General features: G+C 40.1%; 1 protein-coding gene across 2 annotated transcripts; it reads right to left on the bottom strand.

Annotated features, from left to right (window-relative positions):
• Positions 1-472: 472 nt before the first annotated feature.
• Positions 473-18,866, bottom strand: osbp2a (oxysterol binding protein 2a). 2 transcript variants are annotated; one of them, XM_061734236.1, is made up of 14 exons: positions 18,453-18,866; positions 16,178-16,383; positions 12,559-12,809; positions 12,272-12,440; positions 9,691-9,811; positions 9,523-9,583; positions 9,232-9,369; positions 8,854-9,099; positions 8,565-8,685; positions 8,326-8,429; positions 6,229-6,324; positions 5,663-5,847; positions 5,319-5,539; positions 473-3,649 (listed from the first exon to the last, which is right to left on the bottom strand). In XM_061734236.1, exons 1-14 carry the CDS (start codon positions 18,611-18,613, stop codon positions 3,507-3,509), a joined length of 2,223 nt encoding a protein of 740 aa, XP_061590220.1. In that variant the 5' UTR covers positions 18,614-18,866; the 3' UTR covers positions 473-3,506. The 2 variants fall into 2 exon arrangements, with proteins under 2 accessions (XP_061590220.1, XP_061590221.1); XM_061734237.1 differs by lacking the exon at positions 18,453-18,866 and having other exon boundaries at positions 16,122-16,375.
• Positions 18,867-21,202: the final 2,336 nt, after the last annotated feature.

Here is a 21,202-nt window from a genome sequence, read left to right as displayed (position 1 = left end):
CATCATTGCTCCTCAGACCAACCCTTTCATGACTGGTATTCTGCATTACAATACATATCACCTTTTTTATATATCAACGTTCATTTTTTTCCTTCCATCTCCTTACTAGGGCGGAATTACTTTCCTACCAGCTTTTCTTTTAATGTATTAAATACATGTTAAATTTAAAATGGTCATATTGTCAACTGTGGAGTTACTAATGTCTGGTTTGCCACTTTCGGATTGATGACATTGTTTTCTAACATTGTTGGATGTTGTTTTAGTCCAGACCAGAGATACTTTCCTTGTATAAATGTGTTGTTGGTTTACAGACATTGATACAGTCAACAACAATATTTGTTCTGGATGTGTGTGTGTGTGTGTGGGGTGTTTTGTGCTTAAAAAAAATGTTTTAAAATCATTTGTACCTTGTAACATAGACGTTTTAAATAACATTGATTTGTCAGTAACCAAAGACACAGAGGCAGCAGTATATTATTTATTTGAACTCAAAAGGTAACATTTTGAGGTAACTGGGCACAAAAGGTGAATTCACATTATGTATCAGTGATCATAAACTATTAGCTGTGTGTGTCATCACTGCAGAAGTAAATAAGCACTCTAAAATCATGCATAGCTATATGTTGATATGGAAACATTTTCATCATCGTCAAGTAAACATGTCCTTGTGCTTTATTTGAATAGCATCTTATTTCCATAATAAATATAATGTACCACACCTCATAATCTTATATTCATATTTTAGTTTCCCCAGCATCTCATAAATTGTTTATAGTCTTGACTTAATTTTTGATTATTTGTACACAACAAAAGATTAAACAGTGTGTAGAATGTTCAAGTAATAGCAAATGAAACTTTCATACAGTAATTATAACCAATGTAATTCTATTTCTAGTATATTGTTGCTATATACAGGCAGTCAAACATGTGCACCATGCCCTGGTATAATATACAGGAAGATATAAATAAACAGGTAATTATTGTTCATAAGAGTATATTTACCCCTAATATACGCCAGCACATGCTCGCACAAAAACCTTCGCAAATGTATGTAACCCTTACTCTGCGTTTTCTAGCTTATGACTGAAGTCCTCATGTAAGGGAGTTCTTTTACAATAACTTAATATTTAGCTGTATAAAAACACCTCTCTGACCTCACAGTCTTTTTTTCTTAAACAGCTGTTCATATGGTGTTATTGCTGACAAATAGCGCATAAATGAAGCGACACAGTTTTTACGCATATATAACCTTGACGGAGATGGCTTTACTTGTGTCGGGGAAACTCGTTTGTTGCTACTTACCAATATGATAAACACTAATCAGTATTTAGAGTAAGTTTTATCACAAAAAAACACCCCAAAGTATACATGTATGTTTGAAAAAAAAGATTGCTATTGTTTGTGCAAAATGTTTTTTATATATATATATTTATAATACTTACAAGGAACTTATCAATGTGTTACATAATTAAGGCTAAAATTGCCATTAAGCAACAATATTATCTGTTGCTGAGGAAAACTGTGAAGATTCACATAATGATGCTTCCAACATCACGTTTAACTGTAGAGATTGTATTAATGAGATAAAACCCATTACTCAGTTTCTTCCACACAGGGAAATTGTGGCCATATACTTTAATCTTCATTTCATCAGGTCAGATACTTTTGCTTTGTGGTGTCTGAGAATCATTTAAGAGTTTGGTAACAAACTCTTATGAGCATTTAGGGTAAGAAAGGCTTGTGTGCGTAAAGATCAAATCCTGGAGTGATGATGGTTCTCCCTTTTCCACAAAAAACTCTGGATATTGTTTGGTGCCACCATTGGCTTGTCGGTTATCTATTTGACCTGGGACATCGTTTTTCTGGGCAGCGCATCAAGGAAACCTTTGAGGGGTTTCTAAACATTTTCCACTTAAGAATAATGGAGACTTGCGCTTTTGAGCAATTATAGCCATATATACACTGCTGCTGATAAAGTTGCTTATGGTTAAATGTGGGATGCGAATAAAACATTTTTCACATCTTCTCATGAAGATGTAAAACATAAAAAAAGAGGAGTGTTTAGTTAATTAAAGACATTTCATGTTGCAATATAATTTATGAACACATAGGGGCACATAGATCTATTGTGTTGACCATGTAAACATTAACAATACTGTACTAATGAGTTGGGACAGTCCAGCGTGCATTTATGTCTTACACTAGGGGGCTGACACATCCACCTTATCTAGATATGCTGCCCCCGTGTGGTCAGAAGTTTATTGCTACGTAGAGTTGCTTGTTGCTTCCATTAAACTATAAAATTCTGTTTGGCTTTGTAATTTTGAAATATTGTGTGTGGAAAATAAAGACCTGTACTATCTATTGCAATATGGGAGAATTCTGAAATGCACATAAAGGATGAACAAGAAAAGAAATTCCCAAACAGGTATATGCACAAGCAGCATTATCCCGACTTTAAGTCACTTATATTGATCACCTCCTAAAATGAAGGATGCTCATCCATAATTTAACGTAATTAAACTCAGCAGTATCTTCACTTAGAACCCCCAAGCCTGGTAAACTTTAAAGAACCTCGAATTTGCAACACAGTTTGTTTTTTTACCATAAAAACTAAGGCTACAAAAAGGATCTTCCTCTAGCCATTTTCACAGGCTTAACAAGGTTGCTCTATGGTCAGTAGAAACATAAAAGTGCTCTCTCAGGGTGTTTAGTGTTTCCATTTAAAAGTGAACTGACAATGTTAAATTAGCAAAATCTACATTTAACAGAAATAGAAACATAATTGTAATCATGGGAGAAGCAGGCATTACCTGAAAAAACGTGTTCTTAGTCAGTTTTCCATCCACAGCCATTGACATCAACTTGAGTTTCCTTGTCCTTGTAGCTGTTCTTTACAGGCCAGTCAGCAAATGAGTGTAAGTTGTTCAGAGTACAATTTGTGTATTTTTTAAATATAGGATGGTAAAAACATCCACAAATCTAGGGGATCAGTGAATAAAGTTCTGCTGGGATACCTTTAAAGCACATAAGAAGGATTTCTCCTTTCCTTTCAAAGCCTAGTGTCTCTGTGAAAGCTCAGCAATGAACAAGTTGTTCCAGCTTTCAGAACAAGACATTTGGTAGTTTTCCCACGCTCCCAGAGCACTTCATGCCCCCAAGTTATTACTTACACACTCAACCAGGTGTGATATAATGCAGAGCTTTCTAAAAACCACATGTCAATCACACACACACACACACGCGCACGCACACACGCACGAAAGCAGAACATAAAATGTTCACAAAGATTAGTTCCTTACTTCATTGACGCTAACACAGGAACTGAAGCCATGCATTCAGGAAACACAGCTATGACAGTGCAGAAAGTAGAAGCAGGAGTTTTGTGCTTGGAAATCAGGGAGAACTTTGCTGTTTCACTCACTAACCCACTAGCATAAACATCTAACAGAGTATCCTTATAAGAAGAAGCCACGCCAAACCCACACTGTGAGGGAAATCTTGTCCTAGTAGATCTCAGGACACTGGTTCCAATCTTGTCTGTCTTTGGCCTCCCAGTAGCCTCCTCTGTAGATGTAGGTGCTTTCTCCTGTACTATCATCCGTTCTCTTTTCAAACCACAGTGGCTGGTAACCCTCAATGTCTTGACCTGATGACAAAGAATAACAAAAAAACAAAACAAAAAAACATGTCACTTCAGTTTTAGCAAATAATATTTATGAGAATATGACAATATTTTCCATAAACTCTAAATACAAAAGCCTTTACGTGATACTGCTAAATCTATAGCTTAACTCATACTAAAAACAATAATGAAATTCCTTTCTTTTCTTCCTCATTTGATTGAATGACGGCTCATTGAACATCTAATAAATGGTTAAATGTCTTGTATTTTCAGTTAAACATATAAGTGAAATTCGTGTCTTCATTTTTGTCTATTATCTACAAAAAAAATACATTTTGCGATTGACAAAAGACACCAAAGAACAATGACAAGTCCTTATAAGTCTGTAAAATTTTAAAATCTTTTATCATCGGTATACCTATGAACACTGGCTAAAAGTTACCTTTTTAATCGAAAGAAACCCGTCAACATATCAGAGTTGAAACTGAGGAACTGGTAAAAATTCCTCCAAGCAAATATGGAAGACTTATAGTTTAATGTGCGGGGCAGATTTATTTATTTTATTATGAAGAAAGGTAAAACATTTCTTATGGTTCATACATTTTCAACTTCAATAAATACTAAAGGTTGTACAACTTAAAGGGGACCTATTATGGCATTTAATGTATATTTTAAACAGGCCTTGAATGTCTTAAAAACAATCTTTTGATATTTTTTCTATATAAATGAGAAATTCAGCCTCTGGGCCATGTCTTTATCTTTACCGTTTCTAACCTCATTCTCTATGCAGGATTCTGAGTGGGCGGGGAGGCTATGATAATGAGGCTCTGTGCTGATTGGCTGCCTGAATGACGTGAAACACCGCTATGAAAAAATGGCGGAAGCTCCGACCCGGGGAGTTAAGCCTGAATTATGGTTCTGCGTTAAATCGACGCAGACCCTACGATGTAGGGTACAGCGTAGGGTCTGCGTTGGTGTAACGCGGAACCATAAATCAGCCTTTACACCGTGTCATGCATGCGATGCGAGCGAGCGTCAGCGACAAAATCAATTCCACTGCTTTATTTTCTATTGGACTGTCCTAACTGGCCGCAGCGACGCAGAGCTGCGCAGCACAACGCGGCGCACCGTTTTGAGCTGAACATTTGTCGGACGCCCTGCTTCTATTTTCTTCCTGTCGCTCGCGTTGAAAGCCGGTTGAAAGCGGTCATGGATGGGGAATGGCTGATCCAGTTAGTTGAAATGAGAAGTTATCTCTATGATAATTCCTCATTTCACTACAAAAACCTCAAAGTGGCAGCTGGCTGGGGGGAGATGGACAGAGAGCATCCGATGTCACGCAGTGCGATGCAATAGTCGGACGCTCTCATGCAGTTACACGGTTTTATAGTTGTGGGCGTGGTTTCACGCATCGGAGGCCAACCTCTGCTCCTGTCATGATGTCACGACAGGAGCAGAATCTGAACGGCTCGTAGAAGCCACATCAGACTGGACGGCCATTCCGGGCGGCTGTACAGACACTGCAGAATTTGGTTGCTTTCCTCCTTCTCTGAGTTGGCAGGCTGAGGGGAGACCACTTTATATATGTTAAAGCAAGAAAAAGCGTGTTTTTCATCATAGGTCCCCTTTAAGTACAAGAGATAAAAGTCAAAATCCATGTCATCACAATTCTTGCTGGTATCGTGGTACTCACCTTCCTCCAGGGCCTGATTAGCTTGTGCGTCTCTTCTTTTCCTTTCCACTCTTTGATGGTCCTCTATTCGTTGCTTCTGGATGTTTGCTTCATCCCACAGACCTGCTTCCATTAGTCTCTGGTCTGGCCGCAGGCGACTATCAGTGGGAGCAACGCCCTCTTCTGACTCATTCAAGCTCAGGGCCAGGCAGGAGAAAAAGTGCATGTTCTCTGCATTATCTCTGACACGGTGAGAGATACACAGAGGGAAAATAGATATCAGTATAGACTTGTCACAAGTTACTGAAAACTGGCATATTCAGACATGAAGATTTAGTAGAAGTCTGTTAGAAATAAAAACATACGGGAGAGGATATTTCTTCCACAACAATTTGGGTTGAAGAGTCTGATAAACCATCTTTTGTTTGCCCTCAGAGCCTCCACATCCTTGGCTGCTTTCCACTATTTTAGCACTTTCCATTTTTTCATCCCAGGTTCCTGACAGGATATAATGAGCTGTGGCCTCTCTGTCCTCTACTACTCCTGTAACCTGCAGACACACAAAAAAAAAAGCGCATGGGACAAGAGATCAGTTACATTGGCAATCTGATAGTCACTTATAAAGTCAAGATAGTAATGATGATGTTACACCCAATAGGGCTATCATTTTTTTGTGATTATAAGTATATATTGTAGGTTTGTCACTAGTTGGTGAACCTGTGACTTAGCAGATACAGTACATGAGGACATAAGGATTATCTGGACTGGTAAGCATGAAGCGTATAGGATACAGTTACTATTAGGGATATCAAGAGTAAATCTACATAGTAGCTGCTTAAACAGAATTGTTTGCATAAAAAGTATAAAATTGTGTGAGATCTGAATGAAGACAACCAAGAAAGATGCTAGTTATCTGTTACTGTATGCTTACTTTGCGTGGGACGTCTCTGGAGAAGTAGCTGTATGGGGAGAATTTGAGACGGCAGGTGTCCTTTGTGGTGGTGTTCACAATATCAATGTCCCCAGACTGACAGAAGCGTCAGGGAGGAAGCCAGGAAGAAGAACAAACGTGATTTAAAACTCTAGGCTACCAAGGTACACACACACACACACACACACACACACACACACACACACACACACACACACACACACACACACACACACACACACACACACACACACACACACACACACACACACACACACACACACACACACACACACACACACACACACGGAATTCATTTTGATAATAGACTGTGTACATTTTTCAGTTCATCCATCCCTCCATTTTCTGCCGCTTATCAGTTACCGGGTTGCAGGGACAGCAGTCTTAACAGAGATGCCCAGACTTCCCTCCCCCCAGACACTTCCTCCAGCTCTTCCAAGGGGAGTCCGAGACATTCCCAGGCCAGCCGAGAGACAAAGGCTGCGTCCCAATACTCCCCCTCGCCCTCGTTTTCTTCACTAACCCTAACTTTTGCGCGTTCCCGTGAAGGTAGTGGTGTCCCAATTCCTCTTTTCACCAAGGGGGAGGGGGCATAACGAGGGCTAGGGGCTGAGAATAGCCCCTTCAAATCGAGGGTTTGCAGATGCTCACTTGGCGAGCGAGGGGGTATGAAAATTTCCCAGAATGCTTTTCGTCGTCATTTGCGGACTGAATCAAAAAAAAAACATGGCGGACATTTCTTATTTTTTGGGGAATAAAATCTATATTTTGAGTTAGTTTCTGCATAAAAATGCATTTTGATTACATTTCTCGGCGCAAACCAATATTTTACTTTCATAATATTCACTCAGTGAATGTACATAATCCCTTTTTTGTCCGTTGTTCGCTAAGATCGCGCCGGAATATGGTTACGTAACCTACGTAAACGACGCCGTATAGGTTACATAAGCTACGCCGTAGGCTGCGTCGATTTAACGCGGACCTAAACTCCGGAGCCGGCAGACAGAAATCTCTAAATTTCGGAGCAAATTTCTTAACAGGCGTAGCTACAACTGTTAGATTTAATCTATTAAACCAACATCTTCCTAAATTATTTATTTCAGCCAGCGTAATTCTCAACAGAGCTGCGTCCCAGAGAGAGTTTCTCTCCCGGGGCTGACGCAGCAGCTTGACCCGGCGGACACGTCTCTTCTCGGGCTGTGAGCTGAGGCTGCTCCCCGGGGGCGGCGGCTCTTCTCATCTCCGAAAACATCGGGTCAAATTTCTTAACAGGCGTTATTTGGATAAACTGAGCCCAGGTTGCGGATCTTAAGGTTACCTTTATACCTGAAAAAATATTAAAACTTAATAAATTGCCATATTAACAGCGCTACAGCTGAAATTAAAACAGCTTTTGGCTTTCTGCTTCCTGTTCAGGTTAGGGATGAAAACGAGGGGGAGTAGGAGAAATGGGACAGGCACCTGGGCCAAGTGCCCTAGATTTCAAGTGCCCTAAAATCTCCCCCTTCTTTTTTAGGGGTTAGGGAAGAAAAGAAGGGCGAGTGGAGAAAAGAAGGGGGAGTATTGAGATTGGGCCATAGTCTCTCCAGCGTGTCCTGGGTCTGCCCCGGGGTCTCCTCCCGGTGGGACATGCCTGGAACACCTCTCTAGGGAGGAGGGACATGCCTGGAACACCTCCCTAGGGAGGAGGGACATGCCTGGAACACCTCCCCAGGGAGGAGGGACATGCCTGGAACACCTCCCTACGGAGGCGTCCAGGAGGATCCGGTACAGATGCCCAAGCCACCTCAGCTGACTCCTCTCAATGTGAAGGAGCAGCGGCTCGACTCCGGGCTCCTCCCGGGTGACTGAGCTTCGCATTTTTCAGTCTAAATAATAATTTCTATTTTACTACCAACTCTTTATTGAGTTAACTGTTTATAATGAGTCTTTACAACTTAATTTTACCTCACAATAAGTTCTGCCCTAAAACACAATCAAGGCCACAGTCCACTCATCAGACCGTGAATTGGTCTAAATTGGTCTCTGAATTGGTGAAACTGATTTTGAAAAGTGTTTGGCATAAGAAGAACTCACCTGATCAATCCAAAGCTTCCCTACGATAATGTTGTGCACCGTTGATGTCACTTTGCTCCACACGTAGCGATTTCCATTTGAGTGGAACTGCAGGTGAATGTTACCTAGTGAAAAGAAAAATGTATAAACCCCTCCTGGTTATTTGGGTGTATTCATAGTTTGTGGCGGTATTTATGCTAATACATGCTGACTGAAGCTCGAAGAGCATCAAGGCAACCCCCCAAATGACTGCCTCTCACCTAAAGGCATGACAGAAATATATTTCCCACGAAACTTGCTATCGATGGTAATGTGCTGCCACAGAGTCCATCCACGCTGTGATGTCACATGGTGGGCAGCAGCTGGCGGGTGATGACTGACCTGGGAGTAAATGGTATCAGCTGGAGTCAGCCAGAGGCAATGTACTGAAGATTTATCACACTGTTTTTATGCTTAAGCTCTGTCCCGTGGGGTTATTTGATCTCTATGTGTCTGGATATGTAAGGATGTTGAAATATGATTGATGAGATAGATATGTTTTCGTCTTGCCTGCTCACAGATGGAGCGATAGCCATACTCCTCTAGTCGGTCAAGTTCGTATGTTTCCCCCAGCAGAGGGTTGAAGGGCTTGGCTGTCCGATGGACTGTTGTGGAGTAGGAGGAGACAGAGAAGGCTGCCACCAGGCACATCTGCTCAATGGATGATTCACAGCGAGCTGCCCGGTCGAGCAGCTCGCTGTATTCCAGATCCTCTGTCAGACGCTGCAGCATCGACAATGGCTCGTTGAAATTTACCTGCAAAAATACATTTTTGCTAAGCTTTCAGGTGAATTAAAAAAAATTGCTTACATATGCACAGAAATATATTTCATGTACTGCTCATCTGTGAAATGTTTTTTAAGACATGCAAATATGTTTTTCATTTACAGGCATGGGTATCTTGGAGAGGTCTTTGCCAATGCAGTTCTTCATGATGCTCCACAAGTTAAGGGAGTAATTTGGTTTGTCAGGAATACGGCTGCGTCTTGTTCTTCGTAGCTGCACATGATTTGTGCCAGAAGTCTCCTGTAAAAAATAAAAAAGCAGGCACAAAGCTTAAACTTATGTTAAAACAGACACAACAGGAAGAGTAATAAATGAAGATGATATTTGTGTAAAACATATCTGTGTAAAGTGTATTGTGTGTGTGTGTGTGTTATTTTTAATGATTGTACATACATTCTCAGTCCAGTCACCAGGCAGTCCTCCACTCATCATACTTTGATTACTCCCAGAACGCCTAAGAGAGAGTAACACACTTAAAAAAAAAAAAATAGTTGTTCTCCTGGCTATAACACAGCTTTGAAATTACAATGTACAGTATGTAATGAATGTTGTGTCTCTTACTTGTGCTGTATATTGCTGGTTGCAGTTACAGTTATGAATGCTTGGGAATCCTCCATGGCATCGAAGAACTCTGCCTCTTCATTCTCATCACTCACATCTCCCTCCTGAGACCGCTCCACACCTATGGAAACAGACCCATATTTAATCTAAATGTTTTGTACACACTGTAATGCTGCTGCACACACAGTGTTTCATTACAGAAGGAATACATCATTGCCTCTTTCTGAAAGCCTTTACAGTCCTCATTATTATTTTGGGGACTACGGTATCACAGAGAGGTTTCAATATTTAGGGCCCGATTTACTAAGATCCTAAATAAAGAGTACTAAATTGCGTGTGCACTGAAAAAGTTCGCGCGTGCTGTTGTTGTGTATTTTGCGGGTGATCAACTAAGATTGCGTGCGCAATTGATAACAGGTGCAAACCTCAGTATTTAAATGAGGTGTTGCGCGTCTTACGGTTTGCGGCGCAAACTTTGCGCCATGGAGAGTCTGGATGGAAAGCAGGATATAGTTGCAAGCGCAAAATGAAATTTGACGAGTTGGAGTTAGAGATATTAGTGGAAGAGGCAAATTGTTGTGCCGTATTCAGCACCCCTGCCGTGAAAAGCACCCCCTCGTATATTCAATGATAAGTAGACCAAGAAAAAAAACAACACACTGACACTTCAATATATTTATATATACACACTCACACAAACACATACTTAGGAGTTTATATTATATATATATTTACAAATATTATGGAAGACAACACAGTAAGCAGGCTATTAATTAATGACATCAATAACCATTTACCCGATTTTTGTTATCTGTGACTGTGATTGTGGGAAAGTATGACTATTGTGGAATCCACGAGCGCATTTTAACATGAATCATTAACACAAAACTGGACGCTAAACAGAACATGACACGGAATGAGAATATCATTTTTGTCAGACGAGGGGGTGCTTTTCACGGCAGGGGTGCTGAATACGGCACAACACCGGGGTATGACTGCAGAACAGGCGCACAATAAGAAACACTTTTTTCTCCATGAAAACACGTGATTTATTTATTATCACAAATAAAAAAATGAATGTGCCTCCTGTGGCAACCTTTTGCTGAATAATACTCGATTTAACATTCAAATAAAATATTTCTCCTTTTGCATGTGGAGAATCCCCACCCCAGTCCTCAAATCAGGCACCAACAAGCATCCCTGCGTAATGATGGGCAGATTAGCACCTTCCTTTCGAACGTATTAAATACAGACGCAATCACAATCCACGCAAAAACTTTCAGGCTTGGTAAATCTCATTGCGTGTGGTAAAAGGACATATTTGCATTTTCCCCTCCCAGTATTTAGCGATTTCTGGTGGGTACGCCCCATATTGATTATTCATCAGGGCAAAAGTACTAAATGAATAGCGTGTGCTATTTTGCTTATTTGAGAGGCGCAGTCCTCTTTGCACGCTGTTAGTAGATCAGCTGGCACTTTGGTTTGCGGGTGATGTCAAGTTTGCACACGTTTTTACACACGCAAACCTTTAGTAAATCAGGCCCTTAGTGTTAGATGATGACCCAGTAGTTCGGAAACAACTTCAGAAGTCATATTACAGTATAGAGTGTAATTTCCAGCTGTTGTAGATGTAATGTCCCTAAGAAAACATCTAAAAAGAAACAGAAACAGAAAATACTGTCCAGAAAAATGAGGAGCACCCACAAAACAATTAGTAAGATAATTACTTCACAGACAACAAAATATGATCTAAAAAACGAACAAATGATAGTGATAATCTCAACAAGATACTGTCTAAGACACTACTTTAACCATCTGATTACTCGTCTGAACGTGACTGTATCACCTGTAGTAACCAGAAGAGGGCCATATTCTTCTTTGCATTTCACACCATAACTACCCAGGCTGCCTACAGGCAGTGGTGGACAGTAACGGATTAAATTTACTTGAGTACTGTACTTAAGTACATATCCAGAGGATTTGTACTTTACTGGAGTATTAGATTTCTTTGGTACTTATAACTCTTACTTGAATACATTTCCAAGACAAATATTTTTACTTTTACTCGAGTAAATTTCTAGGAAGGCTGAAAAGTACTCGTTACTTTCAGGTCTGCTCTTTTTTCTTCTTCCCTAAAATCCTATTGGACACAAGCTGTTTTTGTCAAAGGAGGAGACCTATCACAGTGCACGCTCTCCACTGGGATGTACGTAAAGCGGAAATACGTCAAGCCTCCTCAAAACAATACCGCCAAAGTAGCCTGCGTTTGTCAAGACAGAGCCGCAACAAGTCAAGACAGAGCCTTTAGAAAAAATATAGTAATTTACTGATGTAAAAATAAGAAATTTACTCTTACTCTTACTTTTACTTAAAGTAAATTCAAAAGCATTTACTTTTGGATACTTAAGTACCTTTAAAAGCAAGTACTTTTCTACTCTTACTCGAGTAATATTTTGACTGAGCTACTTTTACTTGTAACGGAGTAAATTTTGACCAGTAGTATTTGTACTCTTACTCAAGTACTGGGGTCGAGTACTTTGTCCACCTCTGCCTACAGGACAATGACAGTGACATGTCTCACCTGTATATGAGGTGGGATTCTCCCTCCAGGCTCTCTCCAGACTGTTGTGCTGTTTGGCTAACTGTTCGATGGTCTCCTCCAGATGGTGACGCTGTTCTCTCTCATAGTGCAGAGCCTTCTGCCACCTTTGGCTGTGAGATTCTGCCACATCCAAAAATTCACGACAAGCCTGGGGTGTGAACAAAAACACACATCATAGGACGGAGAATGCAACGTCAAGTTGCATCATTAAAGGAGACATCTCCTGTGGTTGTATGTCTACTGAGGCTCAGACTGTATGAACTCACATTGATCATAGCATTGGAGGTGATGCGGAAGAGGGTGGCTCGCTCATTAACAGCTTTCACTTTGTCTGTGTTGTCAGTGGATCCACGCAGATCTTCCAGCTCGCTCAGGGAGCGCTGGAGGGCGGCCCCATGCTTTCCTATAAGCTCATTACACGTGCTCAGATCATCCAGCTTGCTGGCCAGAGTCTTGAGCACCCCCTGGTTCAGCACACGGTCCTCCTGAGGTACAGAGACTTCATCCCCTGAGTCATCTTCACACACAGACACAAAAGCAAATGTGTTGTACCAGATTAACAATTTAACAAAAATAACAGAGTTCATTGTATGTAAACAGTTTAGGTGTTGATAGAGCAGAGATTAAACAGCACATGGATAATTAATGAAAGACAGGCTGGGAAAGTTATTCTGAATCTTTTAAATCAAGGTAGAGATGAGTTTAAGTCTTTTAACATGGAATGGATGGAAGCAGATAATAACACTTCACACCACAGTTTCCTAAAGTCCTTCCCTTACAATATCGAGAAGCTGTGAATGAACACTGTTGCCCTGGAAACGCAGGCCTGTGCAATCAGGAGGCAAGGCTATTTTTAGAGGGAGAAAAAAGGATGACGCACTACCCCTTTCTTCCTCTCTTTCTGTCTCTTCTCTACCCCTTGTTGGGATGAGCTGAACCGTCAGTCTCGAGTCTTTTTTTGTTGAGTTACAGGAAAACTGGAATCACTACATGGCATTAGAATAGAAATTAGTTTTGCATGAATTTTGAGGTTTTCTTGCTATTTTCAACAATGAGGTAATCAATATTCCCCTTACCACAGCTCTTGTCCCTTAAAATACAGAAAGTTAGGCTATATACATTTTCTGTATCTAACCTCAATTGCTTGTCTTTAAAAATGCTGTTTTACGTAAACCTCTTACCATCACATGGAATCACTAGCTTTTTTTTCCCCTAGTTGGATATATTTGTCTTTTTAAAACTTAGCCTAACCTCCAACAATATCATTTCAAATACACCTTGAAACTCTGACTAACTGGCCACAATGTGCTGCACGTGAAGAAGAGATCAGATGAAAAATACACTGCATTCCCATTCAGTTATAAATGTACCGTCATCATAAATAATCCAGCTATGAAACATATGTAACTACTTCCATCCTGTAATGTTATGAAACTTTTCTAGGTCAACACATTCTCTGCTAAGACAAATATTGTATGTTAAATCTCAAAGCCTACAAGCATGTCTTCTAAAACTAGGCCAGTGTATCACTGGCTGTGAGTGGCTAAGCATGAAGACAAACTACTACACCCTATTAAAATGGAAAAAAGAAATAAAAACAATCAGGGCAAACTGGATAGGCAAATTCTCTGGAGATGAAGATTAAAAAATGGGAGGGTGAAAAATACTTCAGGCTTCTGTAATAGTTTTATGACCCACATATACCAGACTTCTGTTGCTTAAGGTGGTAAGACATTAGAGTTTGAAATCTGGGGCCATCTGGCATCCAACAGGCTCGTACTGAGATGCAAAGCCTTAAAGCTCATCCAAGGTATGATGGTGTGCATGTAAAGAAACAAAACATACTGGTCTTTTCTGTGCAGTGAGGCTTTGTTTTTCCACACAGGACAGTGAAGTGTCTGAGATCAGACGGTGACTCATCGCTGAATCATAAAAAGACACCCACAGGTGATAGACGGATCATTATTATGGACAGTGTGGAAAGAAGGAGTCAGAGTCTAAAGTCAGAGAATGTGCTCAAATCCTCTGCCTACAACAGAGACAGCAATTAAAGTACGGTATGTTGAGTGTTTGCTGAAGTGTAAGGTAGTGTAAGGTATACCACCCAGCATCCAGATGTTTTCATTCATTCTCACACTATGCTCTATTTTGAAGTCACAACATACTTATTTGTAAATATTTGAGAATCTTGGGACAGCTATTGCATGATGGGGTCTTATCGCATTTAACTAGTCTGCTGTTGAAATTCTCTTCAAGCCAATTAATTTGCTCAGCAGCTAAACCCATCAACGTTAATGCATCAATAATCTGTAATCACTTCCCCACAACACACAAGGATTTGCATCTCAGATTCCACTTGCGTAAGGCATGCAGCAGCTAAGCTTGTCCAAATGTACATGAACCAAATACAAGACATTGACATACAAGTTATGTATGTATTATTACGATCAAAATAATGAACAGCAAACAGTGCAGACAAAACAAACAGTGTATTTAAATTCAAAAACCTCAGAACAAGTGCAAGTCTGCAAAGCTAAGCTTTTTAAACCCTGATTACAACTTTAGCTGTAATCACTACCACTAAGGCAAAGTCTGCTAGTAAATGCAGCTTAAATTCCTCACATGGCAACCAAGGTCTCACTGTGCTAATATGACAAGAGAGAAAAGAAGCATAGATTTACATCTTGCAGTTGCAAACATTTTTAAAAGCACTATTGCTGTAGAAGCTGTATTCAATAACCTGTGAAGATGTCAGATTTATAACTGAGTCAGTCAAGTGCAGTCCTGCTTTTCTGATTTGCAGTGACTTTGAAAATAACTGTTTCATTTTGGATAACTTTAAAACCAAATGGCATTTTCATTGAACCCAAAATCACAAAACTTACTGAAATCAACAACAAGAGACAGTGTGGGACAATTACAAATACACAAACGCGTGTCAGAACACATGCAAACACACAGCATCTAGATTCATCCTTATTCTGCTGTCTATAAAAATTGAAACAAAAAAACAAACTGGATAGCTTACTTACAAGGTGAGACTCACTGAAAAGGCTGTACTCGTGTTTCCTTACTGATTTGTTGGTGGGAAATATTTTCACTGAAAATCCTCACAACCGCATGCTCTCTTTCGCGCTCTCTCTATTTTCTTTCCACCCTTTCTGCTACCAGAACAGGAGGAGGAGTCTAGAGGAAGGTCATTTCATTCACCACTACTGGCTGCTGTGGTGCTGAAGGATACTGGGAGGGAGGGAAATGGTGGATGCATGTGTGCAAAAATCTGCATATCTTTGATTTTTTTTCATTAAAAAAATCCAGAAAAAAGAAATAAAAGGTTGGGCAGCAGCAAATACCAAGTGTTCTTTCATTTGGGATTCAAAGCATTTTCCTTGGTTTAAATATCTGGAGGTTTAAAAAAAAAAAAAAGCATTACGATGATCACAGCTGATGAATATGTAATTTAAAATGACATGATTGAATACACCTTTTTTCTCCTTGTGTTTAATCACACCCTTGTCCCACCAGAGTACTCCCAGAAGGAAGCATTGGATAACACTGCCCTCTAGTGTTCTGTTGTCTACATGACACTAAAAGGCTAAGAGGAAATATAATATGCTTTTAGGAAGTGGGTCTTGCTTGCAAGAGCCTGCATTCAGGTTACATCTAAAATTAGTCTGACTACAGGCATTCTTCACGTGCTCTTTTGAAGCACATTTTCTAGGTCAGAACTACAAATCTTTGGCTCTAAAATAACAAATGAAAGAGTCATGAATGAAAGATAATGTCAGGCCCCACAATTCAACATTTATGTGAATATTTTCTTATTTACCACAATGTACTGGAAAGGCTCTATGGACCACATTGAGTATAATATATCCATTCCACCTGAGTGATGCATAAGGAGGGTGGCATTGGCCTTGGCCTGCTGCAAAGCGGCCACCCATCTCTGGCACTCTCCCTCAGACGTGGCCTTCAGGTGGTAGCTCCGGCCCCCGCTGGTCAAGACTAAGTGGCAGGTTTCCCCCACCTCAATGTGTGCTGTAGCCAAGGGAATAGTGCCCCGGCAGGTGTGTGCCATCTCAGCCTGAGTCCTGAGGGGAAAGAAAACACAAAAACTGAACTAGGACCAGCCGTAACTCCCCGCCTAGGTCCAGGTCCACAAATAGATCTGTTATTGCAGTTTACTGTGGAAACAGCATCACAACTAAGACTTAACTGATGGCAGAGAGCCAAAGGAGATGATACAGATAAAGTAAGGAGACACCCATAAAGTCCAGAAGACAAAACAAAGGATCAATCCAAGTAGGGTTTCCAACCGTCCCTTGAAAAACAGAATCGTCCCGTATTCATAAACTAAAGTACGCGTCCCGTATTGAGCTGAAAAGGGACGCACTTTGTCCCGAATTACTGTGAGTCAAAAAATAGTCATAAAATGCCAATGGAAAATGGCATTGAGCTGGTGAGTTCACAAGATATTTTTTTCTGTTTTACTACAACTGCAGCCTACAGTCATGGCCTTTGAGGCACAAATATGTTTACAAGTTTTCTACAGACTTTCTGTTTGCACTTTTGTTATTGCACTAAAAATGTGCACTATTACAGGATGGATGTTCTCCTTTCTTTCTATTGTTTTATATTAATTTATGCAATTTTAAGTTAAGCAGGACAGGTTTCTGTTTGAGAAAGATACTTATTTTATTCAGTTCGTTTTTTTATTTTGTAGATTGCTGGATAATAATTTGTTTTCTATGTGTTCATGGCATTCAAAAATATCCATCTAATTCAATTCAGGTTCTAGTCAAATAGTTAAAAAATCGTTTCACTCACAAAAAAAGGGGCTAAAAAAATTCACCACACCAGAAAGGATGAAGGCTGTCGATGAGGTGTCCCTTATTTATTTTTCAGGGAGTTGGCAACCCTACCTCCTAGGTCCAGGTCCACAAATAGATCTGTTATTGCAGTTTACTGTGGAAACAGCATCACAACTAAGACTTAACTGATGGCAGAAAGCCAAAGGAGATGATACAGATAAAGTAAGGAGACACCCATAAAGTCCAGAAGACAAAACTCATGATCAATCCAAGTCCTAAAAGAAACCTGGTGACTACATGTAGCACCGTAAGCATGCTGCAAAGAAATACATTTACTGTCGACCAGGGGCGTCAATTGGGTATGGCAAGGTACGGCTGCCGCCACACCTTGGCTTCAAGGGAAAATGTAAATGTTTGTTTTTTAAATACATTTATGGAATTACTCTGTGTCTATTTGTATTGATTATTCTATTACTTAATACATATAGAATAACTACAAATGCAAATCAGAACAACATGATCGATTTCACTAGTTATTATACACTGCAAAAACTCAAAATCTTAACAAGAATATTTGTCTTATTTCTAGTTAAAATGTCTAATTTTTAGTCAAAAAAAATCTCATTACATTTAAGACAAGATTCAAAAACAACTATTTTCACCTGTTTCAAGTAGATTTTCACTTAAAATAAGTGGAAAAATCTGCCAGTGGAACAAGATTGTTTTGCTTGTAATGAGAAGATAAATCTTGTCCCACTGGCAGATTTTTCTACTTATTTCAAGTGAAAATGTACTTGAAACAGGTGAAAATGGTCAAATAACAAGTTATTTTTCTGGTGATGACTCTTGTTTTAAGTGTAATGAGATTTTTTGACTTAAAATTAGACATTTTAACTAGAAATAAGACAAATATTCCTGGTAAGATTTTGAGTTTTTGCAGTGAGCGAGACTGCATTTGAAAAAGTTCCAATTTTCTTGACCACACAGATAAGCTCCATAGCAGACTTCTGTGATGAGTATTTGCTGGACGTGTTGATTGATACTCTAGTTAAGTTCTGTAACTCGTAACCTTGCCATACCTTAGCTTCCACTGAATTGACGCCACTGCTGTCGACTGTAAAAATAACAAAACGGTAGGCGGGGTGGGCTGGAGCCCTAAAGCCTGAATTATCGTTCTGCGTTAAATCGACGCAGAGCCTACGCCGTAGGGTACGGCGTTAGCCTACGGCGTAAGGTACGCGGCGACGCGAACGTACGGTGCGCGTCGCCGCGTACCCTACGCCGTAGCTCTGCGTTGGTGTAACGCGGGACCATAAAACAACCTTAAGCAACTCTGGCGGTGCGTCAACCTGTAGTAGGACAGCAGGCCGTTGCTGAGGACGAACCACCGCCGCTGGTAGCCCTTCAGGTAGTTGGTCCATTTAAAGAGCCAGCCTTTATGGGCGTCCAGACACGTGAAGTGCAGCCCGGGGAGAGTTGGGGAGGGCAGACACTTCACCAGCTCGTTCATTTGCCCCTCTTGGGCCGTGGTCGCCCCTCCAGCGGGATGGACGCAGAGCCGCTGCCCGTCAGCGCAGCTGTGCCGTCGGCTCTACAGCAGCGACCGAGCCGCCTCCTCCTGCACGCTCCGCAGCTCCCAGGGAGTTGTTGGAAATATCGCAGTCTGCTATTTCAGCTCGGAGGACACGGGCCAGTCACATTACAGCGGAAGGATGCGCAAATGTTGCACTTTGGCGGCGTGATTGTGAGGACCGCGGACGGGAGAGAGGGGGCATCATGATGACGTCCTGATTCCGGGAGAGGAGCGCGCAGTGTGCGCGCAAGCGCGCGCGGCCGTGATCTGGACAATTTTGAAATAGTTTTGAAATAAATAAATGAAGCAAAAATGACTAATTCAGCAGTTACATCTTAGCTTTTGAGACTTAAGGCAAAATGCTACTTTTAAAAGATGTGTTCTAATCAGTACTGGAGTTGAGGGGGGATGAGGGGGGATGGCATCCCCCCCTGAAATAAAAAAGGTCAAAATCATCCCCGCTGTAAAACTGCCATCCCCCCTTTCCATCCCTTATGTCATTTCATCAATGAATGTGGTTTTACTGCTATTTCAACATTTAGAGTCATCACCAGAAAAATAAAACCAGAAAAATAACTTATTTGACAATTTTCACCTGTTTCAAGTAAATTTTCACTTGAAATAAGTAGGAAAATCTGCCAGTGGGACAAGATTTATCTTCTCATTACAAGCAAAAGATTTTCTACTTATTTTAAGTGAAATCTACTTGAAACAGGTGAAAATTGTTGTTTTTTCCAGGGATGAGTCTTGTTTTAAGTGTAATGAGATTTCTTTACTAAAATTAGACATTTTAACTAGAAATAAGACAAATATTCTTGTAAAAGATTTTGAGTTTTTGCAGTGATCCATTTTACTTATCCTGTGAAGGACAGAGGCATATTGATAAGTTCAGAAAACTGTTTTTTATTGTTGTGTTTTGATGTATTTGATGTAAGCCCAGTGGATATTTAAAGTTTACAGAAGGCTGCATTTAACTGCTGCTATGTCATTCCTGCAGTATTTCTGCAGGTGTTTTGGTCACTGCTATTATTTGTAATATATTATATTATTTGTAATCAGCACAAAATATCTGTCCCCATATGATAAAATCCACCATCCCCCCTGATTTTTTTTTTACAACTCGAGTACTGGTTGTAATACCCCTCAGTAATAGCCAGGTAACACAACAACCTTTTATTTATTCATATGATTCTCTTGAGGCTCATTTTACTGACAAAAAAGGCCCAGACAGAGTTCCCACACCAAAAATATTAAAACCAATATTTTCATGGATAAGGAAGCCTAACAATGTAACCAAGATATTGAGAAACAAATTTGCTGATGGATAATTGTTTTTAGTGTATTTTAGAGAGGATTTAAAACTCGGGCCAAAACCGACCCGTTAACATCGGAGATGGTAACAGAAAGCTAACACCAGACAAAGATTAAGTCACACTGATAAATAATTACTATTATATATTAATTTTTTAGAGCATTGAAACACTAATTGCACTTAATTAATTTATACCCTATCCAGTATCCACCCAAAATTTTGGGCACTGAGTTGTAATGACAGATCAAAACAACTAGATGACGCTGAAGTCTTCACCTTGCTCTCAAACGAAGATTTAAAATACACTATATGTAAAGTAAATAATCAACGCGCACAAATGCCCCATGTTACAACTCTCACCCAATATCTATAGATTTATAGAGTTACTGCATTCATATTAAAGAACAATTTTGCAATTTTCAGTTGGTTAGATGCAACTAATTAAATGTTTTCAATAGGACTTCATATAACACCATGCACTATGTTTTATATGCTCATATGTCACATTTCCAGATGTATTCTATAGATCTTGAATTTGTATGTTAATTTTTACATTTAATCATTTGATCTTCACACATTTTGCTAAATAATCTAAAAAAAAAAATCTAATAAAAATGTAAATAAAGGGAATGGAGTCAAAAATGAACGTGACCAAAACATATACTATGCTCAAAGTATCTCCAAGCTGTATTTAAATACAGCAGATTACTAAATTGTAGATTAGATAGATAGATTAGAGCTTTATTCGCGCTGAGCTAGCGTCCTGGCACAGTGAAATTACTGCCAGTATAACCCATCAAGAGAACAGAAAAAAGACAAATCAGATGACAACAAATGACATGGCTACACTGGTGCAATTAGCTGAGAAAGGATGACACTGGGATAGAGGAGGGGAAAAAAGGCATTTTCACACTGTGTATAAATACACGGTGTGAAAGTGCAAAAAACACCTCAGCACCAGAAAAGCAACTTACACATAACAAATGTAACAACATCATAATGAAGACTTGCATGTGTGTGTGTGTGTGTGTGGGGGGGTTCCCAGCACAGGCCATCCAAGTGAGTACCGCAGCCTTCATGGCGCGGCTCTCCACCCTGGTAGCTGTGTTAGGAGGGGTGAAAGGGGGGGAGCCAGGGAAGGCGTTGAATAATGAGGGAAGTTTATTTATCATTACGTGCATGTGTGTGTGAGTGGTACATTTGTGAACTCTGCC

Source organism: Cololabis saira, chromosome 11 (assembly GCF_033807715.1).
Source record: "Cololabis saira isolate AMF1-May2022 chromosome 11, fColSai1.1, whole genome shotgun sequence".
Classification (NCBI taxonomy): domain Eukaryota; kingdom Metazoa; phylum Chordata; class Actinopteri; order Beloniformes; family Belonidae; genus Cololabis; species Cololabis saira.
Note: the sequence above shows the minus strand (reverse complement) of the source record. Positions and strands in the feature narration are given on the sequence as shown.

Excerpts from the sequence above, each read along its gene's own strand:
- osbp2a (XM_061734236.1), bottom strand. The coding sequence starts at position 18,613 with ATGAACGAGCTGGTGAAGTGTCTGCCCTCCCCAACTCTCCCCGGGCTG. Across the intron at positions 9,100-9,231 it reads TCTCCAAGATACCCATGCCT|GTAAATTTCAACGAGCCATT; the intron begins GTAAATGAAAAA and ends GTATTTTTGCAG. Across the intron at positions 5,848-6,228 it reads CCAGAGACGTCCCACGCAAA|GTTACAGGAGTAGTAGAGGA; the intron begins GTAAGCATACAG and ends GTGTGTCTGCAG.